Below are 27275 nucleotides of genomic sequence, written 5' to 3'. Positions count from 1 at the left end.
TCACTTTCTCCTCCACAGTCAACTGGGTCCAATGACCAGATATGAATCAGGATGATTGGAGATGGCCTTGGTTGTGGGGCAATCAGGATGAAATGACTTGCCCAAGGTCACACAACTAGTAATGTCTGAGGCTGGATTCACACTCCTGTCCTCTGAATTCCGAGGCCAGTACTCTATCCATTGCACCATCTAGTTGCCAGCTACTTACTTCATGCTCCCCACTGCCACTTCTAGACTTTTTCTAACTAGCTAGCACTCTGCAGTGTCTCTCCTTTGGATATTTATTCCATCATACATCTATCCAGAATCTTGTAGCTATCGACTACTTGCCTTTGGACCACTCTCCCTTCTTTATAAATACATGCATAATCTGGATCATTGTTTTCCTCTCTACTCATACTTAGAGAATTCAATATAAATATTGAAGTCCTTTCAAACATCTTGAACCTTTCACTTCATCAAATTTCTCAACTCTCATGACCTACATCTTCATTATACCACTGTTGCCCAGAGGCATGTGCCTATCTTAAATCTTACCACAAACAGTAAATATTCCATCTTCATGATCTTGTACCCTGGAGTTTTCTTAGCCTGTTCCATTTTATTCTCTGCTTCATCAGTCTTGAGCCAGTTCTTTATTTATGCTGTGCTCTCAAGTCTTTCAGTTCTCTCTGCCTCGTAGTCCCTTACCCCTGCTGTTTTCGCTTTCCTCCCTTCAGTATCAGGATTTTGGATGATGATAGCATCAGGATTTTGGATGATGAGTTCAATTATACACTGTATATTTACTCTTGATTCCTCTGGCTTAGTTTCCTCTTTGTGCTCATGCCTTGCCAAAATGAAAAGCCTAATGTATTATCTTTCTTCCTAAACTATTCCCACCTTTAAATTTTCTTATTTGTGTTAATGTCCCTAAATAATTCCCCTTGTCAACCTTCTTGGTGAAAAGGCTAATGTCATACTCAACTCTCTTTTTCATCTTTGTTCAAATTACCACTCTGATGAAGACCACTGGAGAAAGTCATGCAACTGTGATGACTAGGTATGCAACAAACTTATGTTATTTAAGCTCAATTGATTTTCCACTGCTGTACAGTGATGTTTTTAATAATGCTGTAGCAGATAGAGAACTGGTCTTAGTGTCAGGAACACCTGGGGTTAATTCCAACTTCAGACAACTTATTAGCTGTGTGACTCTGGGCGAATAACAACTTTTATCTGCTTCAGTTTTCTCAATTGTAAAATGGAGATTAATAATAGCAATATCTATCTATCCAGGGTTTTGTGAGGATAAGATGAAGTAACATTTGAAAAGCACTTTGCAAACTTTAAAATGCTTTATCATCATCATCATTATCATCACCATATCATTGCAACATTCATTCTATTTCATACTCTTTCATCTATTGTTGTAAACTTATTCTTTTCTTCTGAAGCCCTCAATGCCTACCATATGCTACTTGCAGCAACTCTCCTAAATATTTTTTTAGTTGAGAAATTGGAAATAGCAGTTATGACATCCCTATATCTTTTAATTCATATCTTAAAACCCTCCACATCTTCATTTGTCCTCTTATCCTTTGTTCAAGTCTCAGAGGAAGAAGTAACCCCTCTCCTCAAGACCAAACCCGTTGCTTTTGCCCTTGATTCTCTTCCATCTTGCCTTATCTATGGGTCCAGTTCGGTTCCTGTTTTGTACTATTAGCATGCATAGGTCTCCTACATACTTAACATGGAGTTAATTTCACCCTGCTGTCCCCCCACATTATTGCCCTAGAATTCTGCCTTTTCATTGGCAAGTTTCTCAAGTCCTCTAAAGATAAGGTTTTGTTTCCTAACCACTTACTCCTCAATCCTTGATGGTCTAGCTTCTGATCCTGTATTCTTTTGAAAATTTTTTTCAAAGTTACCAATTAACAGTCAATTATCTCTTTACTGACCAACTCAATAACCTTTTCTCATTCTTTGGTTCTGTTTACCTCCCTTCAGTTTTTTAACTCTGTCAATCACTCATTCTCCTTTGGCTTTTGTGGATCTACTTTCTTCAGATATCGATCCCAATTATATGAGGCCTCCTTTTCAGATTCCTGTACTGATTCATTATCCATACACACCCTAATTCTGAGTGACCCCTTAAGTCTCTGTCCTAGACTCTCGTCTTTTCTTATTATATTCCATTTGGGTGATCCCATATGATATCATAGCTTAATTTTCATACTTGTATACATGAAACTATGCCAAACATGTGTTTTCACTTTAAAACACATAAAGGGACCAATATATTATAAAAGGCTATTAAAGGGAACCTGATTTTCACGAAAGTATGGTTGTGTGATTGCCTATTGACACTACATGTGTGCATATAAACACATATAAAGGTTATTTCAAAAGTCTTATCACATTTTTAAAATTGTTGACAGTTTGTATCTACATATAAAATATAAAAAAGATATATATTCATTCTTAACCCTTTGCCAAGACTCCTGTCTCATACTGCTGCCTGACTTCTGAATATTCTATCAGTATCTCAAACTCAACATATCTTAAATAGAACATGCTATCTTCCTCTTAGGGCAGGTAGATGGTACAGTGGATAGAATGCTAGTCCTGGAGTTAGAAATAGCTCAGCTCAGTTCAAAACTACCTTCAGATGCTTCCTGGGCAAGTCACTTAACCCTTTTTGTCCCAGGACCCCTTCTGCAAAATGAACTGGAGAAGAAAGTGGCAAATCATCCCAATGTCTTTTCTAAGAAAGCTCCCACAGTGCGGATCACAAAGAGTCATATATAACTGAAAAAAGTTATTCAACAACAAATCCTTGTCCCTAAAACTTCTCTTCCTCTAAACTTTCATAATTTCTGCTTATTATTTCTTTTGGCAAGGCAATAGGGTTAAGTGGCTTGCCCAAGGTCACACGGCTGGGTAATTATTAAGTATCTGAGACTAGATTTGAACTCAAGTTCTCCTGACTCCTGACTCCAGAGTCAGTGCTCTATCCACTGAGTCACCTAGCTGCCCCCACTTTCATAATTGCTGACAGGATGTCTGGAATCCTCCTAGTAACCTTCCCTGTTCTTCACCTACCACAGCTAAACACATAAATTCTGGTCTAATTTGCACAGATAACAAACTAGTTCAGATTGTCATTATTTTTTCAACCAAACTCTTTTTTTTTTAGGTTTTTTTTTTGTAAGGCAAATGGGGTTAAGTGGCTTGACTAAGGCCACACAGTTGGTAATTATTAAGTGTCTGAGACTGGATTTGAACCCAGGTACTGGTCCTTTATCCACTGCACCACCTAGCCGCCCCAACCAAACTCTTTTAATAACCTGATTCTTCTTTCCCCACTTCCACTCTCGGTTCTTCTCCAATCCATCCTCCACAGATGCATGGCTTACCAAATCAATCTTCCTGAGACTGAGACTTCACCATGTTTTTTCTTTGTTTATAAACCTTCTGAGTCTCCCTGTTATTTCGAGGATTAAAATATAAGTTATTCTTAGATCTCAGACCTGCTATAATGTACCTTTACAGCATAATTCTGATCTACTTTTCCTCATACACTCTGTGCTCTAGCCAAATTGGATTATCATCCATTCCATAACTCTTATTTGCCATATACATTCTTGCACTCCATGGATGACATGTGTTCTCTTCATTTCTACCACTTAATTATTCTTGGAAACACCCCAAAGATACCTCCTCCTGGGGGGGGGGCGGATAAGCATTTATTGAGCATAGGTACTTTGCTAAGCATTTTTACAAAAATCTCATTTAACTCTCACAACATCCTTGGAATTAGGTGTTGTTATCACCATTTAAAAGTTGAAGAAATCGAAGCAGTAGAGGTTAATCAACTTGTCCAAGGTTGCAAAACTAGTAAGTGTCTGAGGTCAGATTTAAACTCATCTAGTACTGTGTCTGCTGAACCAGTGACTGCTTCAGGAATCCTTCTGATCCTCATAGTTGTTAAAGTTTAAATTTTGCCTAGTTACCCTATATTTATGTATATCTATCCTCTATCCCCCCACCCCAAGTAGAATATAAAATACTTGAAGGGAAAGGCTACTATTTCATGGGACCTCTTGCACATGCTAGTTTTGTACAAATAACTCTTTCTTGGACTCAAATTCCTTACAATTTCCACTTTATACAAATTGTTCTTCTCCAACTGTTTTCCTCTTCTGTTCCATCTTTTTGCCTCTCTATAACTTGCCTTGCTTTTTCCTATTTCTTTGCTTTCCAATCTGTTTGAGAGAGGGAAAAGGTACAGAAGTTCTGACCTGATGAATAATTAAACAACCCTGGGGCATCAACAAGCTTGCAGTCTTGGAAGGAAACAATGATTGGCCTTGAACTCCCATAGGACTGGAGTTCACTTAAATTTTTTCAGAAAAGTCACTTCTTGGAGACTCTCTTTTAATAAGTTGGTCTGCTTCTGCCTGACCTCCCCCCAGTCTACCAAGACCCATCAACTCTAGGCATTTTTTTCCTGCCTTAATCTGTAATTTTCAATCTCTGTGGGCTCTCAACCCACAGCTCTTCCTGTTCCTTGAGGTAGTCCCTGCCTTTGCGACATAAATTCACTCATAAATGTTGCCCATGGCTCCAGGACTGATTCATAGTATCAATTCAGGAGCCTTGAATTTTCCTTTGTCTACTTTGGTGATAGTTCAGGTCAAACTACTCTTTCTTAATTTTTTAAGTTATTCTTCCCCTCACTTATAGTATTTATTTTTTATTACATGTAAAATAGTTTTCAATATTAATTTTTATAAGATTTTGAGTTCCAAATTTTTCTCCTTCCCTCCCTTCCTATCCCCTCCCAAGACATCAGGCAATCTCATATAGGTTTTACATGTACAGTCATGTTAAACACACTTCCATATTAGTCACATTGTAAAAAAAAAAAGAATCAGAACAAAAGGGGAAAACCTTTAGAAAGAAAAAGCAAATTTAAACAAAGTGAAAATAGTATATATGCTTTGATCTTTATTCAGATTCCATATTCTTTCTTTGGATGTGGATAACATTTTCCATCACACAAAACTGTCCTTTTTATAATCTTTTTTTTTATTTTTGAAGATTTTATTTGAGTTTTACAATTTTTCTCCCAACCTTACTTCCCTCCCCTCACCCCCCCCCCCCATGGAAAGCAATCTGTCAGTCTTTATTTTGTACATTGATCCAAATTGAGGGTGATGAGAGAGAAATCACATCCTTAAGGAAGAAACAAAAAGTATAAGAGATAACAAGATCAGATAAGATATCAGTTTTTTTTCTAAATTAAAAGGAATAGTCCTTGAAGGACTGTGTTCAAACTCCATGGTTCTTTATCTGGATACAGATGCTATTCTCTATTGCAGACAGCCCCAAATTGTCCCTGGTTGTTGCACTGATGGAACAAGCAAGTCTATCAAGATTGAATATCACCCCAATGTTGCTGATAGTGTGTGCAGTGTTTTTCTGGTTCTGCTCATCTCACTCAGCATCAGTTCACGTAAATCCTTCCAGGCTTCCCTGAATTCCCATCCCTCCTGGTTTCTAATAGAGCAATAGTGTTCCGTGACATACATATACCACAGTTTGCTAAGCCATTCCCCAATTGAAAGACATTTATTTGATTTCCAATTCTTTGCCACCACAAACAGGACTGCTATGAATATTTTTGTACAAGTGATGTTTTTACCCTTTTTTCATCATCTCTTCAGGGTATAGACCCAGTAGTGGTATTGCTGGATCAAAGGGTTTGCTCATTTTTGTTGCCCTTTGGGCATAAAAACTGTCCTTTCTTAATAGGACTGCCCCAGGACTGGTTTGAAGAACTTGTGTAAAGAGGAGAGGTTCTTTTACAGTGTTGTTGTCCATGGCTCCTAATTGAGATATCAATGTCTGGAAGTTATTCTAACAATTTTGGTTGTTTGACCTCAAACCCTTTCATTTTAATTATCCTCTCCTGGGTCTGAAGTAGGAAGAGGCTGAGAAGATTAGCTGTGATTTCAGAGAAGTCCCATCCTGGAAATTTTAACCTGACTTGATCATTTCTAGTCCCAAAGACCCTGTAAAAACTGGGACAATTTCATCCTTTATCCAAAGGATTTGCTATACCAGCAAACAACCTCCCCCCACCTCTGGGCCAGGATCCTAAACTGAATTTTTGCACATTAAACTCTTCTTATAGTCAAGGTCAGCTCTTGGGAATGTCCAAACTCACCCAGGCTCACTACCTTGCTTTAAAACTGAGGTTCTTAACCTGGTGTTTATAGAGTCAGTAGATAGATTTCAGAGGGATTTGGTAGGGTGAAAAAATACATCTTAAATTATACTAATCTTTGCTTTCCTTTGTAATCCTATGTAATGTATTTAAAATATCCTTTAAAAAGTCATCCATGTCATTATTGGAGTCATTTTAGTCTTCAACTCTTTGTGACTCCATTTGAGTTTTTTTAAAGCAAAGATACTACAGTATTTTTCCAGTTCCTTTTTCAGATGAGAAAACTAAGGCAAACAGGATTAATTGACTTGTCCAGAGTCATACAACAGTTGAGTATCTATGACTCCAGGATCAATGCCATATCTAGCTCAGTCTTCAACAATTGCAAAAGTAGTTCCTGACATGAAAGGCTAAAAAAATCAGCTTTAGAAGGATCCTATCTATGTCCCTAGCAATCATCATGGGAAAATCAAATCACATCAATAAACACTTACATAGCACCAATTGTGCCCTCTCTACTAAGTGGTGAGGATATTAAAAAAAAAAAAGTAAAACTAGTCAAGGAACTTAAGTACAATGGAGAAGACAACATGCAAAAATTATATATATAAACTATGTTGCATTATATACAAGTGTGTATGGGTAGGATAAAGGGGGAGGGAAGTCTGAAGACAAAGAAAAGGAGAGATAGAGAAAAAGAGGGGGGAAGAGGAGGGAGGTAGAGAAGGAGAGAGAAAGGGAGACAGAGACTGAGGAAAAAAATCAGAGAGACAATAAATTGGAGATAATCTCAGAGGAAAGCCACTAGCATTAAGAAGGATCAAAAAAAAGCTTCTTCTGGGGTTTTATCTAGGACTTGAAAGAAACCAAGGAAGCCAGGAAGCAGCCATGAGGAAGGAGAAAATTGCAAGCATAGGGGATAGCCAAGGAAAATTCAGAGTGTGGAGATCAAATGTTTTATATAAGATGCAGAAAGGAAAGTCAAAGTCCCTGGAAGTTAAGAGGGAGAGTAAAGAGTAGAAAGTGCAAAAAAGTAGGGAGAGACTAAGTTATGAAGGACTCTGAAAGTCAAGCAGGGGGTGGGGGGGTGTTTATATTTTACCAAGTAAATAATAGGCAGAGAATAGAGTCAGTTAAATGTCGGGGGAGGAGCGGCATGATCAGATTAGTGCTTTAGGAAGATCATTTTGACAACTGTAGAGGATAGAATAAAGGGAAACAAGAAGACTGGAGGCATAAAGACCAACTACAGGACTATTTCAGCAGTCTAGGGATGAGATAAAAAAGGTCAGTACTATGTAGTGGAAGTGTCTAAGGAGAGAAGGGAACATATATGAGAGGTGTTGCAAAGGTAGAATAGAAAGGACCTGGCAATGCATTGAAGAATGGAGTAAAAGAGAATGAGGAATTGGGAATGGAGAGAGGAGGGTTGTCAGACCATGAATTATTGATTTCCATAAATTCTGTTCCACATGAGGTCATGATTGGAGATAGATGTGTTTGTGTGTGTGTGTGTGTGTGTGTGTGTGTGTGTGTGTGTGTGTGTGTTTATGTGTGTGTGTGTTTATATGTGTGCTGAATTCTCTGGTAAGTGCTTGCCTTTGAGCAAAGAGCTCCAGTGTTTTGGAAGAAGTATTGAAAAGCCATGTGCAAGGGCTCTGAGAGAGGCTGCAAAAACCCACAACAATAATGTTTTCTGGCAGGTAGAACAGAAGGTTTAGCTTGGAAAGGCATTCCAGGGTCTCCCACAACTTCTTTCTTGTGATATTTCTAAAGAGGATCTTGCCAAATTTGTTAGAAAAGAAACAGATGACTTTTCAGAGAACACAGATTTTCCACAATTGTTTTCTCTTACTTGTTATTTGGGGCCATTGGGAAGGTTGCGCAACCAAAAGGGATATCCCAGAATTTCATTGTCATAGCTATAGAATCAACTTGAAAAGACATTGGAGCAATGTTAATAACTGGCATTGTGATAGAACTTGGAAATTCACAAAAGTGCTTTTTATCTGTGACTCATTTCATACTCAGATCCTGTAAGCTAACTGATTACTTTCCCCATTTTTACAAAAGAGGGAATTGAGACTGAGAGGGATTGTGACTTACTCAGGGTTACAGAGCTATCAGATGTTTGAGAAAGAATTTAAACTCAGATCTTCATGATTCCAAGTACTACCTACCTGCAATCATCCCTTCTTCAGACAGGACTTTACCAGAGCTCTCTTGGGCAGTATTCATTACCATCAATTGATTCAGAACTCTGAATCTCAAAGTTCGAAGGAATGATTGAGACCACTAATTCAGTCATACCAGTTACCATTCCCCTCTCCTATTAAATAGACAAGAGATCAAGGTTTTGCTTAAAGTTCTCTAGTGCAGGGGAGGGACCATTATTTTCAACCTTTTCTATTTGTATTTTGCTCTAAGTGTTCAGAAGATTTTCCTTACATCATGTCTCATTTTGCCTCTTTGGTTCCTTCTACCCATTGCTCCTGAACCTGCCTTCTGGGGCCAAAAAAAGACAAAGCTAATCTCCCTTCCACATGACAGCCTCTTAAATACTTGAAGACAGCTTTCATTCCTCCCTCATCCCCTCCTAGTCTCCCTTCTGAAGACATCCCCAGCTCCTTCAATCTTTTTCCACCTCCCTTGGCTCCAAACTCTTCTATCCTAGCATAGACTTCAAAGAATTTTCCTATTAAAATAATTTCCCTGTATTTTCTATTCCAAATCCCTCCAGCTGCTGTTTAAGTCACTATTTCCTACCCTTAGTGGGAATGGGAAACGAGGACAAGAAGAGAAGCAAGGATGTAGGGAAAGGCTTCCAACAACTGATCATGGGGAGGATAGAAGAGGAGGAAGGTGTGAAGTGGTTGGTAATTGCATTCAGCCAGATAACTTCTCCTCTACAGCAACTGTTGTTTGCATTGGGCTTTTGTCAGGAACTTTTAATTGCCAAGCAAAGTCAGTTGAATAAGCTAGCCTTATCTCAGGAGAAAAGGCAGCAAGACTGAGATCAGTAACTAAAGCCTTTCTGTGAAGCCCCCAGCAGTGGAGCATCTAGTGATCTGAAAATGTGTGGCTAGAAGGCAGTTCACCAAGAGAATTGCCCATCACAGCTGTGAACAAAAAAATGAAAAATAAAAGTGACTGGGGACCCAAGTGCTTTATGCTAATAGGCATATGAGGCAAAAAAATAATTTAGTATTTCTCTTTATAGAATCTATAGTGTCTATCTTTTAACCTTGGTTAAGTCACTACAATCTGTACACCCAGTGTTAGGAGGCTAATCTAGATGGAGAGATAAAAGGACCCAAAGATTTCCTTTGTTTTCCAGATTGTAAGGAAAGGAAGAGAGGAAAAGAGAGAGAGGAAGGAAGGGAGGAAGGGTAGGAGGGAGGAAGGAAGGAAGCAAGGAAGGAAGGGAGAGAGGAAGGGAGGGAGGGAGGGAGGGAGAGAGGAAGGGAGGAAAGGAAGAAATGTTTAAGTGATTACTCTGTCCAGCAGCAAAGATAACATGGAGTAGGAAATAGAGATGATCTTGACGACAGAAAGAAGTGGGTTCAAGTTCTGCCTCTGATCCCTACCTGCTCTGGCACTGTGGAAAAGTCACTTCATCCTCAGTGCTCTATGAATCTTGCTAAGGCTATAAGATGAAAAGAAGGCAATAGTCTGCACTGGTAGAGCAAGTTTCATAGACCAGTCAAACTAAGGATTCAGTCCTTATTCTGTGTGCTAAGAACCAGGGGCAAACAGAAAAAAAAAAAAAAACAAATGAAACAGTATGTGTTGTCAAGTAGCTTTAGAGGAGTAAGGGACCTTGGAGGACACTCTCTCGTTTCATTTTGAAAAACTTGAGGTTCAGAGAGGCTGTGACTTGCCCAAGGCTACAGAAATAGTAAGTAAATGAGATAGGATTTGAAACCAGCTACCCAGCTTCCAAAGCCAATGCTCTTTCCACTACACCAGGCAAGGATAAGAAATGTTTACTTTAAAAAGGAGATTCTTGAGCCAGTTGGCACACATCTATAATCTTAGCTACTAGGGAGGCTGAAACTAGAAGATCAGAAGACTCCAAGAAAAAATATGCTCATGTACAAGTATCTGTCTTTCTCTCTATCTATTTAGCTATATGCTGAGTGCACTCTATTTCTAAGGACCAATAATTCTTAATTTTTTTTGTTTTTTTCAAGGCAATGGGGTTAAGTGACTTGCCCAAGGCCACACAGCTAGGTAATTATTAAGTGTCTGAGGCTGGATTTGAACTCAGGTCCTCCTGACTCCAGGACTGGTGCTTTGTGCACTGTGCCACCTAACTGCCCCTAATTCTTAAATTTTATTCATTTCTCCAGAAATTCAAATCTCCCATAATGGACTTTATGGCTGTGCCAAATGAGTGTCTACACTGTTTAGCATAAATATGATGAATCTTAGAATGGGGAGTCATCAGGTTGCTTAAGGGGAAACCAACTGATTTAGCTAAGAAATAAAGTTAGTCAAAGTCTCCATGCCCATAATCAGAAATGGGAATGGGCCAGTGATTAGGCTCTATACTTCTAGCCTGGGGAGGTGAGGAGATCCAGTCTTATGAAAAATGAAAGACATTAAAGTAAAAACAACAAAGTGATATGATCTGAAAGGGCTAAAAGGGATCCTGACTTATATCAAAGAAATGGAGGGTAGAAGAATATGGGAGAGAGAAAAAGGAAAGGGGACCATTGATTTCCTGTGTTCAGTAACTATGGAGCGAAGTAACAGATATGAGGTTCATGCTGTAAGATAGATGGAAGCTGAATCCTCCAAGATAAATACAGGTCATTCCTTAACCTCCAAGATGTGACAATATGGACCACAGATAAGAAAGCCATTCAGCGATGGCCAGAGGAAGATTGGCTTGAGCTGTGATTATGTTAATAGTTCCCTATTAAAGGAAAACATGGATGTAGGGCATGTGTCCAAGTTGTGTCAATCAACCTTCCAAGACTAATTCAGCATGACTTCAGTCTACTTTTGATGATGCATATGGTGAGATCTCAAATGATATGGTGAAAAGTAAGTATCACCAGAGATTGTGACATCCAAGACAAGAAACCAAAGAAGACCTTGGAAGTACATTTAGTTACTTTCTTCACTCTTACTATGTAAAGATCGGAGCTTCAGAAGAGAAATTCAGGTTAAGGAATAGCGATCTGGTTGAGAGGATGGTGATTAGAGGGAGATTTAAATTTCTGGAGAAAAGAATAAAATTGAATAATTATTGGTGATTCCTTAGAGACAGAGTGCACTTAAGAGTAACTAGCTAGATAGTTAGCTAGAAAGATACATAAATTATGCATCTATATAAGCATATTTTTTCTTGGAAACTTGTAAATACAATGAAGAAGGATTTAAGTTGGAAAGTGTAAAATAGACAAAATCTATGTGTACTCAATTAAATGCAGCAATTTTTATTAATTTTAAGGGTTTTTTTGCAAGGCAATAGGGTTAAGTGACTTGCCCAAGTTCATACAGCTAGGTAATTATTAAATGTCTGAAGATGGATTTGAATTCAGGTCCTGTGCTCTATCCATTGCACCACCTAGCTGCCCTGTGAGGGTTTTTTTTTAAACCTATTTTTCCCCAATGCCTGACATAGTGCCTATTGTATAAGAGATGCTTCATAAATGTTGGCCTAATTATGGTAGAAGATCCATTATGATCAAGGACACCATGTCCTAGACATGGGAACATGAAGATTCGGTAATACAGTTTCTGACTAAAGGCATTTTATAATTTAATTGGAGAGATTAGATTTATAACTTATGTAATACTGAGGTCTTGTGAATCTGGGTGGGATGCTAAGGGAATAACTCTAAAGAGGAGCAATTATTTATCTTTAATTCATGTTCCCTACCCCAGAAACTTCCAAAAATTCTCCTTTATAGAGTTTATATATATATGGCTCCTATCTAGGTTTTTCCAGGCCCATAGTTATTAAGTATGGTTCCACCTTTATTTCCTCCAATACTGAAAATGAATAGGACATAAAGAATTCTTAGAAACCCATGAGCAAAGAAGTGTAAAGCATTCAAACAGCCCAAGAGACACTGACTGATGGACAGTTCCCAGTCATTTTAGATTCATACTGTCCAAGGTAATGCAATAGCAGTCTTGACATAGTCTAGAGTTTTTCCCATTTGCATGGCAGCATTAGACTTTGAGGGACCATCCTTTAGTGATCAGTCTATTTCTTCTCTAAAGAACTGCCAGTGAAGAACCGTCTTCCTTTATGAGACTGGTGTTTGAAGCTGGGTCTCTGCAAGTCTTGATTTCTTAGGAATTTTAAAATTTGCATAGAGAGATCATTCTCATGAACCCTAGTCTCTGATCTGTGCTCAGGAATGGAAGCAGAGAGGCTAAAGACAGCCAGGGACCCAATGTCCATAGATTTCCCACTATGGTCACTTAGACATACCTAAGACTTGGTGCTTTTCTTGGCAATTGTCATTTTTTTTAATCTTTAGTCTGAAAGTCCCAATAGAAAAGACTTGCTAAAAGGGGGGGGGGTGGAGAAAGGGAGAAAAAAATCTGTTCTAGAGTTCATTTTTGTAGACTGTAAAATGGTCAGCTCTTCTCACAAAAGTCTATCACCTTGATCCTCAACCACCTAATTCATTTGTAGATCCTCTATTTTTTTTAAGTCATAGAGTACCAGAGGAAAGAATTTTCTACTAGAGGTTATCTAGTCAAACTCTTCTCGTGTACAGATGAGAAAACTTACAAATTGTCCTCCTGTATACTGATTTTTCCATGCCTCACACAATGTCATGGTTTTTCATGAACATATCATCTTATGCAGAGTTCACAGTCTGAAATTTAACAGTTATTCTTGTCCATCTGTTACCAGTAATATAGTTGCATAGTTAGTCCCCTAAAGACTGAACTTGTGACATTGGTATAAAGAATTTCTAGATAAGGGAATTTCCCTTTACTAATGCATGTTGGCATCTTTTCTATAACTTATAATGTAGCACACCAAAGATTTCTCGATTTGAGTCAGAAAGATATGTTTTTATGCTGCTCCAGACAAAACTTTGTAACTCTGGAAAACAACTTTCTCAATCTCAGTTTCCTCATTTATAAAATGAGAATAATAAAAGCATTTACCATCCAGGCTTATTGTGAGGATTGCCTGCGATTTCATGTGCAAATTTTTTGGCAAATCTTAAAACATTAAATAAAGTAAAGTAAATAAAGTAAAATCCCACCTACCAATCATCATCAACAACATTATTAGTGAGTTGTCTAGCACTATGAGGTTAACGTGCCTTGTCGAGGGTCGCACAGTATGTATGAAGCAGAGTCAGGATTTAAACCCAAGTCTTCCCGACTCTGAGTCTGCTTGTTATCATTATGCATGATAACAATAACAGAATTTAAACAGAACTTTAAAGTTTGCAAAGCATTTTACATATATTATCTCATTTGATCTATTATCCAATTCTCCCTTTCTCGCCTAGGCAGTTAGTCTGACAGAATCTGTTCTTTTTTTTTTTTTTCTTCAACTTCCTGACTCTAGTCTCATTCAACTCACATGCCCACCTGCATCTTTAGTCAAAGGTCTTCAGAGAATTGAGGGTTCACTTAATTACAGTGATCTGCCTAATCTTTGTCAGAAGAAAGGAGGGTCAGTGTTTGGAAGGGGTGATAATCCTTTTATTTAGCCAGCTGTGTTCTTGTAGAGAAAGATAGTAGTTTATCCTTTCCACTGCTCCTGTTGATGAGGTACAGCTGGTGAAAATCCTGCTGCCTAGCTGGCCACACACAGCAGTGTCCTACCTCCCAGGAACCGAATGAAGGTGCCTCCCTCAGTGCAGGGAGTGACTGTGTCTCTAAATTGCATCTTGAAGGTGGCAGGAGGCCTAAAGGTCAGAGGGAGCATTCCTGGGGTCCTGGATGGGGTCCAGCTTCTCAGATGGCTGGTCTTCTTCTCTAGCATGGCCCCCCCCCTGCGGATGAGCTGGCTTTGACATTGTCCCCTAACAGTTGCTTTGTCTAGGGAAGAAGGCTCCATCTCAGTCAGCAGGCAAACGTAGTGGTACCCCTGCTACAACATTCAAACTCACAAGGAGTACCAGGTCCTTGCTGCAGTTATTTGACTGGTATTATTGATAAAGCTGCTGTTTGATTGCAGACCCACTATCAGTTAGCCTGCCTCAGCTCCCTGGGCAGAAAAGCAAGTGGGAGGGGAGAGGAGAGAGATTTCAGGAGGAAATTGAAAGGGATTCACAAATGATATTTTGTGACTAGCATAGAAAATATACCAGAGCTGGGTTTTCTTTAATCGTACGTGTCCTTTCATTGTTCTTCTCTTTACCTTAAGTTGGAAAGAGAGGCCCGGCTGCCAGCAGCCCTATGATATCCCACCCACGCTGGGCTTTTATCCCTCACACTATTTTTGACTATGAGCATGAAGCTTTTGAACTACCTTGAACTGAAATGAGTAGATAAATAAACAAATAATCTCTCACAGTTTCCTTAAGATCTTTCTTGAAATGTTGATTGGTTCTTTTATTTCCTTTTACCCTCATCTTAGAGATATGGGGGAAAACTGCTGAAAGAACCCTATAGAGAAAATTATTAGCAAAGGTTAATAGTTGAGAAAAACAAAACTGGGTCTGCTTTAAGAACATAAATCTAGAAGGCAACTCAGAGGTCATTTATTACACCCCTCCTCATTTCACAGATGAGCAAATTGGGACCCTGGTTGATGAAGGGATTTAGGGAACATCATGCAAATAAATGGTAAGCATCAAAGCAGAATTTGAATGAAGGTCCTTTAACCCCAGAAGCAATGCTCTAAATACTAGACTATTTTCCTTATTCTTTTCTCTTTCATTCAAAGAATCTCCCTGTTTTTTTAGTCTTTTCACTTCCCATTTCACAGGACAAGAAGCCCTACTGGGTTGGACCCAGGGATTTGCTGGTAAAGGTTCAGCAATTGGTTTACTGAAGAACAAAATGAATGCATGAGATATTTTGAAGTTTATTCTGAAGCATCAATATTTTCTCCATCACTTTCTTAAGTCTAGACAATAAATAAAATAGGAAATTCAGACTTCATTTGTTGTGTTTGCTGATTTTCAAAGCATACATGCTCACTTTGAAAATTTAACACTTGGCTCTTGAAAGTTGGTTAAACTGACTTCAGCACAACCTGGTTGGGTCCTTTAGTAAACTTAAAGTGCACACACACACATGGTAAATAACAAAGATTCAAAATGTTAGCAGTGTGGGTAATCCTGCCACCAACACAAATCACCTTCCTGTTATAGTCAAACTTCTAGGAGGTAGGGGGAAGGGTAAGCATATATGCAACCTAGTGGAGCTATTTCTTAGAGATATTAGATACAACCTGCTGATAAAAAGGGAGACAGAGAGAAAGGAAGGGGAGAAGTGGGGAAGGAGAGAGAGAGAGAGAGAGAGAGAGAGAGAGAGAGAGAGAGAGAGTCAGAAAGATAAAAGAGAAAGGGAGAAACCAAAGGAGAAAGGGAAAAACAGAGAGACATAGACAGAGAAGAGGGAGGAAGGGGGAGAAAGTCAGAGAATTAGAGACAGAGACAGAAAGAGATAGACAGAGAGACAGAGTAGAGGGAGGAAAGGGGAGAGAGAAAGTCAGAGAGAGAGAGAGAGAGAGAGAGAGAGAGAATGAACCTTTCTCTGCATTGGGCTTACACTCATATCTATTAAGGGTTACTTGTTTATGATAATATTTCATGCAACAGCAAAAAAGAATTCTCAGATCAGCAGGCTAAGCCTGTGCATTTCTAAAAATTCTGAGTAACAATCCTGATCCAAAAGGTTGTATACATTCTCAGGAGTATTCTGTGCCATTGCTTCTGATTTAACATCTACTTGTAAAATACCACAAATCAGGACAGAATTGTTTATCTCTTGGAAGCAAGCTGGAGGACCCTTTTGTAATGTTAACAAGACAGGGTAGGATGTAGCATATAATTTCAGGGACCTTAACAGTTGCAAATTTCAAAATGGAAGGGTTTAATTTCTTGCTCTTACAATGCTCAGAACAGCATTGGGGTTTGTGTTTAACAGTCTCTATTTCTCTGCTAGTTGTTATATAGTGAAACCAGTTGCTGTTAAGTTATTTAGGTCTTGGCTGACCCACTGTGACCCCATTTGAGTTTTCTTGGCAAAGGAACTAGAGTGGCTTGCCATTTCCTTTTCCAACTCATTTTTTAGATAACAAAAACTGAGGCAAATAGGGTTAAGTGACTTGTTCAGGGTCACACAGCTAGTAAGTGTCTGAATCCACATTTGAAATCAGGTTTTCCTAATTCCAGGGCCAACACTCTTATCTACCACACCCCTTAGCTACCCTTACAGTGAAACCATGGACTCCTGTCATTTAAAAGTTGGAAAGGAGCTCTTCCATTTCATCTAATTGAACCTGTATTCAAAAAAAAAAATCATGCAGGTGACATGTCCAACTAGTGATCATCTAAATCTTTCATGAAACCCTCCAGAGAAGATCGGCTTAACTATATATCGTGGCCTTTAATATATTAACTTCCGCAAACAGATACATTTTTCATAATAATTCAGCTCCAGAGTCTCTTCCTGGGATTGAGAACCTTGGGTTTTTGGAGGCTGAGCTAATGATGCATAAACTCTGGCAAATCCAACCAGAAAAGAAAAGTTTAGAGCACAGTCCTTGGAGTATGTTATATATCTGCCATTTTAGGGCCAGCCAAGCTAAGTTTAAAGAGACTACTGCTTTGACCATTAGCATAATAACTCTTGAGATTTTCAATTCAGGCATGAATGGTGATCATCTGCATTGTCATTCATTCAGTCAACAATTATTTATTAAACTCATATTTTTGGCCAAAAACTGTCCTAAGCACTGGGGTTATGAAGAAAGGTAAAAATAGTGGCTGCCATTGGTGAAGGTTATATTTACACTGATTAAATCATGTGTATTTTTCCTTGGTGTATTGAAGTAACATTGATACATAATTATGTATGGCATTAGAAGCCATAGGACATGATAGTCTCAGTGGTGCTCAAGTTAAGGGTCACCATAAAGGTAATAGAGAGCCTCAGAGAAGATCTTGAAAGAGGCAGTATGAAATGATGGAAAGAGATCTGGTTCTATAATCAAAAGACCTTGGTTCAAATCCTGGCTGTACTGATTAATGGCTTGATAAATCACTTCACCTTCATGGGCCTGACTCCCCATCTATAAAATGTAGGGATTGGATTCATTGGACCTTGAGTCCTATTATATCCTGAGACCTATGATTTTGCTATTCTCTGCTAATAACTAAAGACTGATGTAGGAGAAGTAGTATAGAGACTGTCATCAAATAATTACAACTAAAAAAGAAAGTGAGAAAGTCACAGACTGAGAGCAAGGGTTAACAAATGGATAAATTACTTGCTCCATTGATGTCCTAGCTATGTCGAGGAAGGTCCCTAGGGTGTTGAGCAGGCTTCTAGTGGTATACCTATAGGAGGATAAGGATAAGATTTGCACACAATGGTATGGAATGGATGGGGGAATTACAGATTCATTGAGAAACTAGAATGAACATATATGACATGGATGGATAATGTACATGTAAATGCACTGAAATAGATTATATATGCATGAATAGTGAATACTATTTGTTGTTGTTATTTCAGTTTTGTCTTACTCACTGTGACCCCATTTGGGTTTTCTTGGAAAAAAATTCTAGAATGACTTGCCATTCCTTCTCCAGCTTGTTTTATAAATGAGGAAACTGAGGTAAACAAGAGTTAAGTGACTTGCATGTATTGCTATTGCCATTGCCTCACAGGTTGGGATAAATGGCATATGTTGAAGCTCTTTTCAACATGATTATAAATCTCTCCTCAGATTTGTTTTAGAGAAGAAGATCCGGGTTGAAGGTGTCATCTTAAATTTAAAGGGTCATCTCATTGTGACCTACAAAATTCACATGTTTAAAACTATGAGGGAACTAAGAAAATATTTAATCCTCTCTCATTTTAACATATGGCAAACTGAGTCCTAGAGAGGTAAAATGATTTGCCAAAAATCACAGATAATGTCTAAACTAGAATTCAAATGTAGGTATCTTGACCCACAGTTTTCGGTTTTTCATTTTACAAGGCCATTCTAAATTATTTTTAAGACATGAGTATTTTAATCATTTCTATGCCAAGGGGTTAGGTGAGCTAAATTTGGTAATTTCTCCCTCTTCTTCAGATAGTTCATGTGTCATATAGCAATACCTGAAAAAGTGTAACTTTAAGAGGAATAGAAAAAATATTTATCCTATATTTTATCAACATTAGATAAGCTGGAATGACCACTAACTACTCCATTACTCTGTACTTCTTCAGGTTTACCTATACTCTAGGAGAGGGAATGTGGCTGCCTCTAAGCAAGAGTTTTGTGATTCCACCTGCAGAGCTGGCCATCAACCCTTCAGCTAAGTGCAAGACAGACATGACTGTGATGGAGGATGCAGTAGAGGTCAGGTGGGTTTGGGTTCAAGGAGATGTGATATGAATCATGAAGAATTGACATGAAATTATATGGCCTCAATTCTGGGAGACAAAATGGAAGGCTGGAAAAGAAAGGATGGGGACCTGTTCTGTAGGTGCTTCCCTTATGAGATGTTCAGTGATACTTTACTAGGAAGCAATAATACCTATTAGAAAATCCACACGATGGGTTGGTATGCAAAGATATTCTGTGGCTTGTGCGTATGAGTTGGTGGGGGAGCGTTTAAGGGATGGAATGGAGGCTGTGAGGAATATATGCTTTTGCTAGCTCTCTGTCTATCAGTTTGTCTGTCTGTTTCTGTCTCTCACTCATACATGTATAAATACAACACACGAAATCTTTAGAAGGCCAAATAGAATGATACTTATTGGCTCCATGTTATATTTGCTATATTGGTAATGAACAATGACCCTAGAATCAGATGATCTGGAAGAGAAGGCATATTTAGTCTTATAGTAACTGTGCAAGACCTATAACAAGGCATTTAATCTCTCCATATTTATTCATACATAAGTACATATATACATACATACATATACATATATAATTCTATTCATGCATATATATGCTGTTTTTATATGCATATATTATGAATATGTTGTGTATACAATTCATAAACCTTAGGAATTGAAGTAAAAATTACTTGAAATTCAACAGAAACTCATGATACACATGAGCAAGATGCAACAGAGTGGTATTGTTCTTATAATCTTTTTTTTAATACCAGTAATATAATAATTGATATGAGACAATGGGATGATTTCTAAAATTTATATATCTCTTCATCTATATATCTATTTTGTTTATTCATTAATTAATTAATTTGTTTATTTAATTTGTAGAGAGAGATATAAAATGGCACAACTCAGTTGCTAACAGTAGAAAAAGGTCACTCTGAATTCTAACCAGCTATGGGTATGGCATTTAATAACTAAGAACTTTATTTTCTTTATCCACAAAATCAAAACCATTCATTAATATATCCACTAACTCATAGTATCAAATGAGATAGACCATATCCAAGTTTTTGTAATCAAAAAGTGTAAATGACATTGATTCTTTTTTTTTTACCATGACTCTCTACCTACCTCTTCCCACAGAGAAGAGCTGATGACCTCATCCTCCTTTGACAGCTTGGAAGTTCTCTTGGATTCATTTGGACCCGTGAGGGACTGCACCAAGGACAATGGGGGCTGTAGCAAGAATTTCCGATGTATCTCAGATCGCAAATTGGACTCCACTGGTTGTGTGGTATGTTAGTTTCCCTCAGATTTGTTTCTTAGTGAAAAGGGGTTTTTGGTAAAAGGTCAGAGAATAACCATGAAAAACCTAGAAATGCCTTTGGAAGGTCTAGAGATGAGAGAAAGAAGGGGAATAACAGGATAAGAAAGAAATTGAATATTTAATCAGTAGTTTGCTGTGAATAAAAAAAATGAGCAATGAGATATGAACAGGTTTTTTTGGGGGGGCTTCGACTATCAGTTTGTCCACAAAATAGATTCATTAGCAATAGAATATGTTTCTTTAAGTTAAAAAAGTGACTCAGTTTTTCACTTGGAGCACATCATCTAATATAGTGACTAACTTATAGTAGTTGCTAAACAAATGGTTATTTGGTTGGCACAATCTCAATAGCTAAGAAATGAAACAACTTCATCCATTGCCTTTCCATTTATCAATCAGTTAATTATGAAGTGTTTATTGAGTAGAACATATGATGTTCTATAACTATGTTCTTTGGGAAAAATAATAATAATTTTAATATTCAGTCTTTGTCTTCGAAGAGGTTGCAACGTATTTGGTGGGGGGGGGGGAGACCTATCACTGTAACCCAGTACAAGAATATAGGATAATAGAATAGAGTCAAAAAGGAATTAGAGAGTATTCATTCTTTATTTTACAAATAGAGACAGAGGTCAACTAAAACTAAGCAAGTTTTCCAAAGTCATATATCTGGCCAGTGACAGTGACTCAACTTGAGAGCCTTTCCACCATGATACTCTTTGAATAAAGTACCTTGCCCTCCTTCTGTATTTGGATCTAGACTCTTTGATTTCTTTTGTTTTGTTTTGTTTTGTTTTGCAAGGCAATGGGGTTAAGTGACTTGCCCAAGGCCACACAACTAGGTAATTATTAAGTGTCTGAGGTTGCATTTGAACTCAGGTACTCCTGACTCCAGGACTGGTGCTCTATCCACTGTGCCACCTAGCCTCACCACATAGTAAATTATTAATAAACTCTTTTTTTCCATTCATTCTTTTGGTGCTTACTCTGTGGCATAGGCAGTAAGCCAATAAGTTCAAGGAAAGAAGAGTTCAGAATGGGCTAGAGTATCTGGGTAAAGAACCACAGCATACTTGGAATCAGTTTAACATGGTCTCTCCCTGCTTCTCAAGAGGGTCATGAGAAATGACCTTTTAAGGCTTTGTCAGGACCCAAGCTTGTAAAACCCTTGCAATTTCAACTACAGATCTTTCATAAATGAACACTCCCCTACCTGATCATTCTGTTAGGATACCCTTGGCAACCCCTCAATAATCTGAAACTACCAAGAAGAGTTGGTTGGGAAGCAGAGAATATTAAAAATGTTTTTGTCACTTAGAAGAGGGAGGTTCAGGGGGGAAATGGGGTGGAATTACCTCAATGAATTCTCAATGAAGAATTGGCAATTTTCTTCAAAGGGAACAATGGCATAACACTGTGCTAGGTGCTGGGAATTCATGCCCAAAGAATGAAGGAAAGGTAAATGAGAGAAGCAAATATGAAGTTTATAATATGTAACCTGGAGAAGACATCTCGGTTCTGCCACTTGTTGGCTTTGTAACCTTCAGCTCTGGTTTTCAATGCCCTTATCTGTAAAATGAGAGAGTTAGGCATGATGGCCTTGATGAATCCTTCCAGCACCAGAGCTATGACTTGGAAGCTCTCTTCCCTCTCCCACCTGCTTCTCATCCTCAGATTGCTTGTTAGCAAAGTAGTTCTGAACTTTAGCTCCAAGCTGTGCTCCTTCTGAGTCCTTTTCGCTCAAACTTCCCTTCTCTTGATCCACACAGGGAGCAGCTTTCTGTTGAAAGTGAATGTCTACCTGGATCTGAAGAAGAGCCATCAGAACCTACTTAGTTTCTGTTGGGAATATTGTGACTGTTAGGAGCTTGGTCTTTTACAAAGGGAGGGAGAGTGAGAAAGGGAGAGCAAGAGCGAGAAAGGGAGAATGAGAGCAAGAGCGAGAGTGAGAGCGAGAGCGAGAGCGAGAGCGAGAGAGAGAGAGAGAGAGAGAGAGAGAGAGAAAGGAAAAGAGACTAGACAGAAAAGAAAGGAGGGAGGAAATGAAGAAAGAAAAGAGAGGAAGAGGAGGGAAAAGAAGACAGATTGATGGAGAAAGGAGAGAAGGAAAGAAGGAATAAGAGGGAAGGAGAGGAAGTAGAAAGGAAAGAAAAAAAGAAAAAAGAAGGAAAGAAGGAAGGAAGGCATAAAGGAGGAAAAGAAGGAAATAGGGAGAGAGAGGAAAGAAAGGGAGAGAAATGATAAACAGAGGGGAGAGAAAGAGAGGCATGAAGAGAGATGGAGAGAAGAAAAGAAAAGAAAGAAAGAGGTAGAGATGGAGAAAAAGAGGAAGAGATAGAGAGAGAGTTTTTTCCATCTAAACTTTAAATTCTCTTTGCAATTTGCCATATGCCAACATACAGGTGTGTGCCTGTACACACACACACACACACACACACACACACACACACACACACAAACACACACACACACAACACACACACACACAGACTTCAAAGACATGTTTACTTTCTGATTCTCTCCCCTACACCTCTGCCCCCTGCCCTACCCTTCAAGATGATTTGCTTGCCAAATACCTCTGTCCAACATCTTGTGTGAGACTGGGACAGGCAAGAATCACACAGATGAATATTCACTAGTAATAGGGTCATTGTCTTTTAGAATCTGTCCCCCAGAAGAAAGTCAAATCATAATATGAATGTATTCTCATGTATTCTCATACCACTTTGTAACAACCAGTCTCATGAATCCTGAGTAAGAAACGTGGGTAGTTGGGCCAGTTGACGTTTTGTTTCATTTTGCAAATCAGCAAGTTGAGACACATAGAATCCAAATATATGGAGAAATCCCAGAGTTCATATGGTCAAACTGAAGCATACATCCCTTCTGCAATATGCCAAACAGGTGATCACTCAGCTTTCCCTGAAGGCTTGATCTGAGATAGAATTGGGGGGGGGGGGGGAGTAGAGTTAAGAAATAGGTGGGAGCTTCAACCTTTCCCGAGAGATCTTTGGTGCTATTGTGAAAGGCAGACATGCACAGAGAGATATCTGTCTGAGATAGATGAGATACAGTGCTACTTAGACTTATTCAATTCATACATTTTTTTTTGTTTTAATAAGACATTTGGGTTGTGACTTGTCCAAGATTACACATCTAGGTAATTATTAAGTGTCTGAAACTAGATTTAAACTTAGGTCCTCCTGACTCCAAGATCAGTGCTCTATTCACTATGCCACCTAGCTGCCCCTACAATTCATACATTTGACTAATAGTTAAATCAATTGGTGAGGGGCAGGGGAAAAGCAAAGCTTAATTCATAAGTTTAGTGCAGGAAGTGGCTTTATACATATATAGTCAAATTCCCTTTATATAACTGATAAAGAAACTGAGACCCAGGAAGATTACATGATTTATAAGTTAAATAACATAACCAAGATTCAAACCCAGATTCTCTTATTTTCAGTCTAATGAGCTTTGCACTACAGTCTACTGCATTATGGGGCTATTGTGGTGTGATGACTGGACTTGGAATGAGTGAATGAGTGAGAGAAGATGAGGGAGAGGAGAGGAGAGGAGCAGAGAGGAGAGAGAGAGAGAGAGAGAGAGAGAGAGAGAGAGAGAGAGAGAGAGAGATAGAGATTGATTGGGGGAAAGATCCTGGGCAAGTCACTTCACTGAGTGAGGCAGGCAGTTTCCTCATCTGTAAAACGGAGGAAGCAGATTCAATTTGAAGATCCCTTCAGCTTTTGAATCTATGATCTTATGACTCTACATATATATTTCTCTTAAGAGAAAGTCAATTTCTCTACATGAAGTTTGGGTCAAAAGAAAAAAAGTTAGCCCAATTGTCTGTATCTGTGGTTGTGGTGGCTACTAGACACATCTGTCTTCCACCAAGAATTTGTAGATAAGAGATGACCTGTTCTTTCCTCCCCAAATTCTGAGAATCAACACTGCTGCTGCCCTTCCCTTAAAGAAAAGAGCTGTGTGAAGGTAACCTCAGGAAATGGAGATTTTATTAATTAGCAAGAGAGAAAAGGAATCCCAGAAAACTCTGATCAGGTATGTTTTCCCAGTAGAGCTCACTATAAACCAATAGGGTTGGATTTCTGTTTTGTCCCCATTATCAGTTCAGCTTTCATCTGTATTTCTAAGGAGGCAGGACACATCTTTTTTGGCTCTGCATGGACTCCCACAGGGTTAATTGCTATCCAGTTAATTGCCCTGTTGTTTATATATTCTCTGGAGGATGAAAACAAATACCCGTGAAAGGCAAAGACCTGTGCAAAGCATAATTGCCCTGCCCTCCAAATCAAACCTTGCACAGACAGCTGGAAGCTTCTTTGGCAGAGCATTCAGATGGTTTGAGCACTGGGGGAGATAAAGAGAAGAATGGACTGTGTCTTACTTCCACCTAGATAAAATCACAAAATTCAATAATAAAGAAAAGGACTTCAGAGTTAAGCCATCTAGTCCAATTTATACCAGAACAAAAACACCTACAATGTCACAAGTATCCACCCAGCTTTCCATTGATTGCCAAAGATCTATTTTATTTACTATGAAAATAGTTTAACTACAACTCTGTTCTTATTATTCAAAAATGATGATAACAACTGATCAATCATCCATAGGATATTGCCTTTGAGAATTCTTTTGCCAGTGGTAGGGATGTTTACTTCTTCAAATACACATTCTTACTAACTTTCTACTGTAAGCCAGACTATGTAGTTTGAATGTTTGTCTGAGGTTAAGATCATATTCTGCAACCAAGGAAGAAAACTAGATGAATTGGTCTATCTGAGACAGAACTCAAAGTTTTACTATGTGTGACCCTAGACAGGTTCAAAAATCTGAATTTCAGTGTCCTCATCTATAAATGGAAATGGTAGTATATGTATTATCTTACATATGAGATATGCTTATGAGTCTCAAATGAGATGAAACATAAGAATTTCTTTGTAATTACAAAATAACACATAATAGGGGGCGGCTAGGTGGCATAGTGGATAAAGCACCGGCCCTGGAGTCAGGAGTACCTGGGTTCAAATCTGGTCTCAGACACTTAATAATTACCTAGCCGTGTGGCCTTGGGCAAGCCACTTAACCCCATTGCCTTGCAAAAAAACCCTAATAAAATAAAAAAAATAACACATAATAGAAAATTATCAAGCTCTAACCAGAGATTTGGGGATTACTCATTGACACTCCTTGCTTAACCATTCTATTCTCTCATATTTACCCTTCCTCAACCTATTTGTCTCATTTAAATTTCTGTTACATAGAGGTACATAATTCCCCTATCCTTTTGACCTGTTAAAAGAGATGCATTAGGGATGCAGGGTGCCCTTTTATGGGTGAATTTTGGGGTCAACACATGAGGATTTGCATGAGAATTTTGGATTTAGAGTTAAAAGAAACTTGATATAATTGTTATGGAAACTGAGGCCCAAAGAGAAATCAAGGAGGTTTTTCAATGTCATGAAGGTAGTAAAGAACAAACCGACAATTGAAACTGAGTCTCTGACTCAATGCACTGTTGGTTGGCCTAGGCTGTCTGCCACTGGCAATAGCCATTATGTTAGTTTACCCCATGCCTGTTACTATAGAAGAGTAAGCAGAAAACAATATTGCATGGGTTGGAATTTTTATGAGAAAATTGTATGAAAGGATACTAAAGTAGCTTTTATTTAAGTTTAACTCCAAATATTGTTTCTCTAGGGAATATGTGGGAGTGGGAAGGGGAAATGAAATTCTAAAAAGACCTACATGACCAGTTTTATCAGAAAGCTGTGAAGAGAAGAGGGTTTCTTTTGACTAGTTGAAAGAGACTTGTTTCGTCACCCAGTAGGGATGCAAGGTACTATTTTGGTGAGTCACTGTTCATTTTTCCCAGTCAAAATAAGATAATGGAAGCAAAGCCAAACAGACCACTTTATTCCCAAGGGCACTGGCTAAACTTGCTTCTCTGTCTCCTTCATCTGTCACCAGAGCATCCATCTCAGTCTGGGATAGACAGGAGCAGAGACTGGTGCACCATGGATGTGCAAAGACTTATTTAGGTTTCTGGCTAATTAAGCAATAGAACACTGCTTGCAGAAATAGGGAATAGAGTGGGGGGAGGTACAGGAGAATGGGGGAATGATTTGAGTTGAGTGGGGAAAGCAAGTTTAATCTCATTAACACAAATATGCATTAGATGAGAATTAAGCCAAGAAGCCATGAGCAGTCCATGAAAGACAATTAACCTTGTGTGTTTTAGGGGTCACTGAAATAGAATGCTCATTTATCAGCTATGCTTGATGCAGAGCATAAGGGAAGGTGGGTGGTGTTACTCAATCACATTAGCAGGTACAGAGATTTTCCACCATTCCTCCATCTCTCATCAACCAGATTATATCTATACTAGGATTTCTCAGATTAGTAGACATGGACTATGTGAAGTAGGCTTGGAGAGTAACCATTGTCCCAGTCTAAAATAGCCTGTTCATTTTTAATATAGCCACAAAAAATGGATGAGGTCATCACATACCCAAAGAAATACTTTAAAAGTCTTTATGAATTGGGATAAACTGAACAACAAATCCCCTAGGCCTAGAGGCAATATTTCTCCTAGGTTCTTCCACTCTGACTTAAAGTCCTTGGAGGAAAGAGGGAAGCTTTATTAGGATTGAAACTTCTTCGCAGAGAGAAATATAGATTTTGAGAGATCCCGTAGAGAGAAACAACAACAAGGCTTTTTTTGGCTAAAATAAAATGAGATGCATAATTTAATGAAACCCTGATTTATAGGATCATAAATTTAGCACTCAAATATCCTTGGAATTCATCTAGTCCATTGTTATCCATTAAAATGAGGAAACTAGGTGGGATAGTGGATAAAGCACCGGCCTTGGAGTCAGGAGTACCTGGGTTCAAATCCAGTCTCAGACACTTAATAATTACCCAGCTGTGTGGCCTTGGGCAAGCCACTTAACCCCATTTTGCCTTGCAAAAAAAACCCCAAAATAAAATAAAATGAGGAAACTGAGGACCAGGTTGAGGAATATTTGGGTGATCCACCTAATATTAGCCAGGTATTAAAAATGGCAGAGGTGAGATACAAAACTAACTCTAAATCTGACACATTCCCCTTTGTACCTTAGGCAATAGGATGCTTTCATTAAGGGAAATTTCTTAACAATGAATGTTAGAGCTTCAGGTAATCCTAGCAATTATTTT

The 27275-nt window shown here is 38.5% G+C and overlaps 1 protein-coding gene across 4 annotated transcripts in view; it reads left to right on the top strand.

Annotated features, from left to right (window-relative positions):
• ASTN1 (astrotactin 1) overlaps window positions 1-27275 on the top strand; it is a 494085-nt gene that overhangs the window by 355622 nt on the left and 111188 nt on the right. For all 4 annotated transcript variants that reach the window (XM_074222108.1, XM_074222107.1, XM_074222106.1 and 1 more), the window contains exons 10-11: window positions 18602-18739; window positions 19868-20018. In XM_074222108.1, coding sequence (XP_074078209.1) covers window positions 18602-18739; window positions 19868-20018 — 289 coding nt within the window. The remainder of the gene's footprint in view (window positions 1-18601; window positions 18740-19867; window positions 20019-27275) is intronic.

This window comes from Macrotis lagotis, chromosome 2 (assembly GCF_037893015.1).
Source record: "Macrotis lagotis isolate mMagLag1 chromosome 2, bilby.v1.9.chrom.fasta, whole genome shotgun sequence".
Lineage (NCBI taxonomy): Eukaryota > Metazoa > Chordata > Mammalia > Peramelemorphia > Peramelidae > Macrotis > Macrotis lagotis.
The sequence above is the reverse complement of the archived record's forward strand: the minus strand, read 5'-3'. Positions and strand labels throughout refer to the sequence as shown.